General features: G+C 33.0%; 1 protein-coding gene across 1 annotated transcript in view; it reads right to left on the bottom strand.

The window, feature by feature from the left end:
• Positions 1 to 3,005: 3,005 nt before the first annotated feature.
• The window catches only part of LOC148274061 (lysophosphatidylcholine acyltransferase-like), a gene marked incomplete at its 3' end in the record, with an annotated part of 114,999 nt that continues 108,919 nt past the window's right edge, over positions 3,006 to 9,085 (bottom strand). Inside the window, exons 4-5 of the mRNA XM_088237691.1 lie at positions 4,918 to 5,027; positions 3,006 to 3,160 (exon numbers count right to left, since the gene is read on the bottom strand). Of these exons, the coding sequence (XP_088093817.1) occupies positions 3,006 to 3,160; positions 4,918 to 5,027 (265 nt within the window). The remainder of the gene's footprint in view (positions 3,161 to 4,917; positions 5,028 to 9,085) is intronic.

Raw genomic sequence — 9,085 nt, 5'->3', positions numbered from 1 at the left:
AAGGTTTACGTAACTGCTTTGAAAACGGTCGGTGAAAAATAAAAATTAGTGGTTAAAAACAAAGTTGTTTTATTTATTTTATTACAATTTTTTTAATTTACAATTAATTCCAAAAAAATTAAAGCGAAACAGTTATTAATGTGTAAAATTATTAGGATTATGTATGATAAATGCCAAATTTTAATATGAATCTAAACGATAATTCATAAAATAAATCCATCTTTGTGTGATATAAATCCATTAATTTTATGAATCGCACAAGAGGTATTTTGATGTGCACATCATAATTTAAATCCGATATACGAGGGTGTGGGTGTCAGTCAGCTCATACGGCAGCTTAAGGTTCAGGGGTGCTATTCTGAACCACTCTCGTGGCACGAGAAAACAGTTTTTCTCTTGTATTTTGTATGTAAATAAACGAGATAATAAGGCCACGAGAGCGTTTGGAATACCAGCCCAGAGAAAAGAAACATATTTATTTATATAACTTGATTCCCGCAATAGTGGGACATCGGTCAATTAGCTTTTTTACAGTCTAAATTATAACTATGGCATAAACCTGTCCCTGGCGCTGATTACCGAAGGGACACAATATGTAGTGGTGATTTTAGGCAAATTCATGAAGCCATTTGGAACTGATATAGAAAACGTCGACAAATTTCAAAATCAAACAAATTCAACAATGTATCATATTGGACTAATCCAATACTATATTGAGAAAATGTCAAAATCATAATATTTTTTATTATTGTATGTGTACTTAAGTTTCAGGTATAAATATTTATGATTCCCTTTGTTATGCGAATTTACACTTTATATTTTTTGTATGTTTTGATTTTGCACAAGTGTATAGTGTTTTCTCCATGTCGGGGCGGATTAAGAATACAATTCCTTGTGTGAAGTAGAATCAGAATCCTGGACGAGTGCTTTCGACTTGATGGCTGCTCTCAGGTAAAAATGACTGAATAAAGAAATCATGAGGAGATAAGTACGCCTCGTCGTGTAGTGGTTAGCACGTTTTTCTGCCATGCTTGAGGTCGCTGGTTTGATTCCTGGGAAGGTCGACATGAAATATTATTTAAGAAGGTGGTATTTTACTGCAATATTTCATGTTCTTGAATTGACACCTGAAACGTAGGGCTGATCACCTCACCTTCATGTAACAAATGATCGATGTACGGTGCATCAATGCACTTGAGTGTACCGATGCAGTGCCCTGTGAACCATCGGGTGAGGACAGGGGTATGATGTCAGTATGTTGTTTTATGATTATTTTTTAATATTGCATTGTGGTCCTGTGGCTAATGTTGTGGACTTATGAATCAGAGGTCTGAGGTTTGAACCCCGCTCTACCCAAACTTAATTACCATTTTCTAATAGTGACTTATTTACAACTCATTGAAAATGGCCACAAAATTAAATTATTTGGTTATATTATAAGAACCCAAATATATTTTTTTCAAATACATATTTATAAAATACTGGTTTTCATTTTTTACAGGAAGTAGATGCTGATTAAATAAATAAAATTGAATATTACAAACATAAACCATTACTTATTGTGAATAATTGCATTATTTGAAACTAATGCAGTTTCATAAGATTCTAAATGTTAAATTCATCGCTTCGTTTTGTAATAATTAAATTACAAATGCATATCATGAACATAACTGAATTCCATTTAAGAAAATGTATTGTACTGACGCAGATTTTACTTTCATGCCATCAAATAGTGAAAGTTATCACAGTAAAACTCTGAAAATTAATTAATATTGTAGTCACAAGTCAGCTTTTTTATTGCCTATACTTCGTGGCTGGCAACTATATTAGAGGATACTGTGATAAGATTATTAAGTGAAGTGTTCTGTTATGAATAATACAAATTGATTGCCATCATAGGAGAATACTTTTATTGCACATGGAGATGTACCTCATAATATTATATAAAAGCATTTGCCAAAGTAACCGCTTAATGAAAGTTTCCTCGATGTAGAGAATCTGAAAATTTTTCACTGGGGAAACGAGACTATCTTTAGTGGGGAATTAGTAAAATTCTTCCGTTTGGCAATCACTCAACAGGTTGAGAGCTGGGTCTTAGACCACTACAGTAAATTTTTGGATAGAACCGTGACGTATTTTAATAAGAGACGCGTTTTATGCAATATTCTAATTTTACTTATTTGAGTAATTAATTTTTGAACTAGAATGAATTGATTATTATCGAGGTAGTTACAATGGTAATGCCAATGAAATCACATTTTGATTTATCTCACCATTTTGGCTAAAATAGAAAATTAAATTACAGGACAACATACAAACTAATGGATGTATTAATCTGGTTAAAAACATAAACGCAGTTGAGAAAATTGAGAAATTGGTAAGTTTTTGGTCCCTTCTCTAAAATTGTATATATATTTGACATGCAACCTTTAGCAGGTACTAATTTACACACCTAGAGTCTCCATGTGATATTTGTGCAAAAAAGTTGTGATGTTTTTGTTATATATCTACTTATATAAAAGAAATGTACGATTTGTAACTTTATAATTATTTTACATAGTTTTTCTGTCCTGCACATTTGTTGTTTATTTGCTTTTATAGTTTATTTTTCGAATGTGAATTCAATAATGCATAACAGTAATACTTTGTATTAGTTTTTGAAATTTCCTACACTCCTTGGGATTACTTTGTACTTTCTACTCAGTAGGCGTAGAGACGAATGCGGAAGGCTCTGAATATTTCAGATCTTAAGTGATAGGAATGTTATAATAAAATTTGGAAATGGGTGAATCTATTGTTTGATAATAATAATGAAAAATCATTGATATCTGTGAATTTTCTAAATGCATTTAAAAAAAGATACAAAAAACAGTAATGAAATTTCATTTTTGGAAATATTAAATTGTTTTTTATATGAGGAAACCTATCCACTATTAGTCTTTTAGTATATTTATTTACCTACCATGTAAATGAATAGACACGAGTATGGTATATTTATAACTCACGCGCTTGGTCCTTCCCAAGTCCAGGTGACGGTATCGAGATGGTTAGGATATCGGATGGTGACAGGCTGAACCGGTACTCCAGGATAGAAACCTCCGGGTTTGAAGGTGATCAGGCAGGAACGGTTGGTACATGTTCCTTCCGGGAAAATCAGTATCTGAAAGATGTACAAAATAGGTACTAAACAGCCAGCGGTCAATTTAACAATTTCATTATGTTCATTAAACTCTTATCTGCACCTAATGGTACATAAAGTAAAGGAAATGCAGCGTATTTCGATAATCTGTTATAGGAAGATGAGGTGATCAGACTTACGCTTTAGGTGCCTGGACCTCGATAGTTTTGGGTAGGATACGATTTTAGAATGAGTTTATACGATACCTCGTATCAAATATCGAATTGAGGTGTTTAAATGTACTGTTTCAAATGAGGAGTATGAGATGTACCGTTTCAAACCCACACACCACACGCAAAACACAAATGTCACATACATTAAAATATAAATCAAATACACCCGTGTCGGATGGTCTACTCGTCCGCTGAATGTATGTGTGTTTGAAGTGTTAGACGCGTGCGAGACTACACGATACTCGAGTGAGACAAAGCCTTTGAGGTGGAGCAAACATATTTTTTGTAGTGGCGGGACATTTTGAGTTCGCGTATGCGACATTTTTAGTGCCTCTTGTATGAGTGACTTAACACTAGACCTCAAGCATGGTAGGTGAACGCGCCAGCCACTAGACTATGAAGCAGACTTTTCTCCACTCGATTTCTTTTCAGGATTTATATCTGAGAGTAACCATAGAGTCAAACACATTTGTCTAGGATTCTGGTTCTATTTTATACAAAGATCAGTATTTGAACACAGTAACAACTCACAATTTCAAGAAAACAAATAAACCAATTTGAATTAATGAAATCTTACTAACTGAAACTCAAAATCTATAATGAGAATAGCTTTGTCACAGCAAAGCTACAAATAAAATATAATGTAGCAATTTTTATTCATAGTATAATTGAGGGGTTGAATCAAATAAAAAATAAAATAGAATAAAAACTGAAACCAGAGTAAAAAAAAAGATTGCCAATGAGAAGAAAAACAGTCCGACAATTCATGGTACAAGGGTTTAAACTTATACTATGAGTTTCCCGAAGAAATAAAACCTACAAAATATCTTAAATTAATTTTAAAAGTATGAGGGCATTGGAAGCAAAGATAGCAACTTCCAAAAAAATATTTTTTTTGGTTATGATGTCATTCTGTAGTTTATAAACTATATTTTTATAAAAATCATGAGTTGAGTTGCAAATGTAGTTTAAAACCATACTTCTGCTGGTTTGAAAATAGTGTTTGGAAGCATAGCAATATCCATCAGCCATTTTATTCGACCAATGACAGGCTTGATATTTAAATTTTGAAAATGGCCGTGCCATACAAAGATTAAGAAAGTTTTTTGAATTCATGTTTATATTAAAGCTAATTTATTAGTATCTTAAAGTTAAAGTACAGTGAAAATAACATTTCTAACATGAAGACTCTCTTTGGCATTGATGTAGCAGTTTTTGTTATTTTTCTCGAAAACACCAAAACGTTTAAAGTATTATTCTATTTTTAAAAAAACGAAATAATGCAATACAAAAATAGTTATTAGATTAAGGTTATTACTTCCAAATACTTTTGACAAAATTTTTAAAGCGGGTAATAATGTCTTCTCTTTAAAAAGGACAATAGATTATGCCAGATGATTTTAGTTTTTTTTTTTACCAATATGCCATTTCCATATTTTTTCACAAAAAAACATTTTTTCTCCCCTACCTTTGCTTTTTTACTGTTTAGAATTTTATTGCGAATCAAATCATCTAGGTGCTGTAATGGTACCGTAAATCAAATCAGGTAGAAAATGAAAATGTCACCTGCGGCCAATCAGGCGATGTCGCCCTTCCAATTATTTCCTTGATGGTATTTTGGCGGGAATTAGGATCGTCCCGCCACACGTACACAGGCTGCGTGTAATTTATTAATTCTGTAATCAGATTTTATTCACTTCAATAACAAAGTCTCCACTAGCCAGAATCTTAAATCATAAACACAATAAAGCGTGCAAAAACACGGAAAAACACGTGTCAAAATCACAACAAAAATAATAAGAAAAGAAAAAGTAGATCATCTCAAACGTGACAAATTTGTAAAACGGTATTATTTACAAAAAAGGAAAGCAAATTTTCAAGCATTGGATAACATTAAAAAAAATATGTGCGATCTAATTTTATCAATGTGTGTCAGTCAGTCACGCGTTGAGATTTTTACGTCAATTATTTAAAAAAGGGCACACAGCGAACTACAGAACTGCCTTCAATTAATTTAACACTTAAACTGTATTTTTCAGAGAATAGACAGTTAAAATACACAATATTCTTATGAGTCGACATTCTTGAAGATGGTGTTTATAAAGCGAAACGAAATGTAACGGTACTCTTGGGTTGAAATCGTTCATCCATTCATCAGCTTGGATTATTATTATCATTAAATATAAAATCAAACAAGTTAATAATCGATATATTTATAAAGTTGAGGCAGGAACATTATGGAACAAGGATTCTCGGAGGACGTTAGAAGCATACCAATGAAAGATGACACAATTTCGAGCATCGCAAATCATGATCGGATTTATAAATTTATTCGATGGTCAGATCAAAATGAGTCAAACGAAGCGATTTTGCGATAAAAAAACTTCCTGAGTTTTGCGGTGAAGCCAAAATTAAATTTGATTAACGAAATATCTTTGTAGCACATGTACAAATTAGGTACAGTATAAAAAATCTAACGTACATATAAGGGAATGTGTGGTAAAACGATGCATGATAGATGCACACATGTCAAGATCCGTGAACTATATTTATATTTAAAAGGCTGAGATAAGCATTACCGACAGAATCAAGAAAGGGGTGCTGCGTCGGTTTGGACATGTAGAGCGAATGGACAGCGAAAGAACGGCTAAAATGCTCTATGATGCCAATGTTGATGGATACAGCAAACGGGGAAAACCGAAAAAGACATAACATCAAGACATCTTGAGTGGTTTAATGCTATGTATATGTCCCGCATGTAATGTATATAATTGTGTATGTTTTATATGTGCGTTCATGTGTGTGCGTGGATGGCTCGGAGTGTACATTCGGTATTTTCGTTTATTTTAATCTATTACCTCCATGGAAAACGCAAATGTCAACAATTATTCTTTTCTCACTTAAAATTCTTATTTATTTTTTATTTCTTTGTCACATTTAATGTTTATGTCTTTTTAATTTATGAAAACTTAATTGGTCTTTTTATGTTAAAAAGTTGTTGTTTTTAATACTTATTTTGTATAACTGTATGTTTTCTGAATAAAAAAAATAAAAAAATAATAACACGATCAAGTCCATTAAATACTCGAAGATGGACATGTCAAGTGTAGGAATAATCGGCGTGCGTGCATGATAAGATGTTCTATCCTCTCTGCCCTACCCCTACGGGGAAACGGCATGATGGTTTGTTTGTGTATTTAGGGTTACGAAATATCTTGTTTTACTAGAAAGTCTTTTAATCAATTAGAAATAAAATGGAGTGTAATTCCACGAGCTCTGTCATTGAACGTTTTATGTTTGGCATCGCAAATAAATAATTGGCGAGAATCATATTTATTACATTAGCATATAATTTAATTGTTTCTTAGGTATCCAAACAGTTCTAGATATTTTATTTATGTAATTGCCTATAATCACATGTAGCGTAGCTACATCGCTATCATTTGAAATGTGCCTGAAAATTGCACAAAATGCGCTTTCAAAACTTCATAAAACAAGAACACTAGAGAGATTGCTCTCTTTTCCACGCCGACAGCCTCCCAATGAATACTAGAAGTTTAATCTTTAAAGAATAGAAAGGAAGAACTCACTGAGAAATAAATATCATGTAAGTAATCTTCATCGCCTATCATTTACTGATCATGATTTACATAATTCTAAATAACTGTAATTAACTAGGTAATATCAAATCAGAATAATTTTCCAACGAATAATATCCCACATGTTAACACAATTCAATACGTTAAACAAAAAATAGTAATAATATAACATCCCTAAATAATTAAGTTTTTTTTCTTGACCAGTCACCAAAAACAATCGGTTTAAAATACCGAATGTAAAATTGTCAATGTTTTGGCTTTGGTAGGAACCTACGGAAACATCCAGGAGTAGTAAACGAGGAACGAGTATAATATGTCATATTCCGCCACCAAACATGAAGTTGGTCCACCTACTTCCCACGTAGTTGCCCATGCTCTCCCTGCGGACGATGACCGAGGACATTCTGGTGGCGTACACGATGCAGCTGTCCAGGAATGTGGAGTGAGGAGCCACGACCAGGATGGGAGCCTCGTGGCGACTGGCCTGCTTGCCCTTGATGGTGATGGCCATCCCTCCTGCCAAGTAGGACCACTTGCCTATGGTGCACAGGACCGGCCGCATCGCTCTGGACAAAAACGGCAGCTTGATGATTCCGATTTCAGTCATTTTTGTCCAATTTACGAACACCAATATTGTCGCTTTTTCCACCACCATTTACAATATTTTGTTAATAATGCATATCTAGATTCATTTATCAAAATTTGTGCCATTTCTTCTACCACTTCGAAAATGTTTTTCTAATCATCCTTGTACAATTTCCAACCACCAAAGTCGAAGCTTTCTATCACAATTGTTAGTAAAGTGTCCAACCACAGACGCGACGTCGAGGCTTCTTCTATCACCAGTTTAAAAAACAACATTCTTGTTTAGTGCCCAACCACCGTCCAAAGTCGAGGTTTTCTCTACCACCATTTAAAATATTTTGTTAATAACAATTCTTGCATGTTATCCAAAATCAGCAAAGTCGATGCTTCTTCTATCACAATATATTTTGGTAACCATTGTCTAATATGCTCAGCAATCATTGTCGAAGCTTCTTCTTCCACCATTTTCAATTACTTTAAAAATACGTTCTTCCAAGTTATTTTTATGCACGAACATTTCGTTAATCATTATTGTCTTAAGTCAAACCATCAAAGCCGACGCTTCTTCTGCCACCATTTTAAAAAATATTTTCTTTCACCTACTTACATTTTGGTTATTTTTTCCAAAAGTGCATTGATTACATAATTTCACCGACACCATTAATAATTTACAAAATAATTTGGAAAATAAATTATGCTTTTCTTGTCTTCTTAATATATTTTAGTAGAAATTGCCATTAACCAGTAAACGCGCGACAAAACAAACTTATAGGTACTCACCTTCTACTAACTTCTACTAACCTTAAAGAAGATTTAATTTTTAATGGCTATTTTCTATTTTCTCACTAACTTGGGGTTTACTAAACTATATTCCGCGAAAAAAGGATAATTCACGAACCCTGAATACGTGTTCCGCAAAAAATTGGAGATATTCTATACGAAAACAACTCTTTGGCAATATTTTCCCAAAACTATTAAAAATGATTCTTGGCTTTGGAATCCATTTACCATGACAGATAAAGTAGGCTTAAGCGCAAGCGATTATGGAAATCTAATCGATTTAATCAATGAATCTGATTTGAAACAAAAATACAGAGATTAAATTATATCAAGACGAGTTTGTTAAAAGAGTACACCGATGTGTCAAAACAAGCCATCGTTGTTTTACCTCCATTTTCTACAACTTATTTATGCGAAGTGGGATTTTCTCATTATGCTGCAACAAAGTCAAAGTGCAGAAACAGGCTCGATGCCACAACAGATATAATATGCAAGAATTCAACTCACCGAGTGCTTGATATCAAAAAGATTTGCGATTCAAGAACTTAAAATTATCTGAGTCTTTTCACTCAGATTTTCACGTGAATTGTTATAATGACTAAATAAATAATAAATGTTTTAATAAAATTATTAATTTTTACTATTGTAAAATACCCAACCTAAGTGTTTCTTTGAAATTTTCTGATTTACGAAGTGTTCCGTTGCTGAAAAGCTTTGGGAAACCCTGCACTAACCAATTACAGAACAGTGAATTCAAAGTAATATGCATA

The sequence above is a fragment of the Micrasema longulum genome, unplaced genomic scaffold (assembly GCF_059751315.1).
Source record: "Micrasema longulum isolate JH-2025_06_02 unplaced genomic scaffold, ASM5975131v1 h1tg001767l, whole genome shotgun sequence".
NCBI classification, from domain to species: Eukaryota; Metazoa; Arthropoda; class Insecta; order Trichoptera; family Brachycentridae; genus Micrasema; species Micrasema longulum.
Note: the sequence above shows the minus strand (reverse complement) of the source record. Positions and strands in the feature narration are given on the sequence as shown.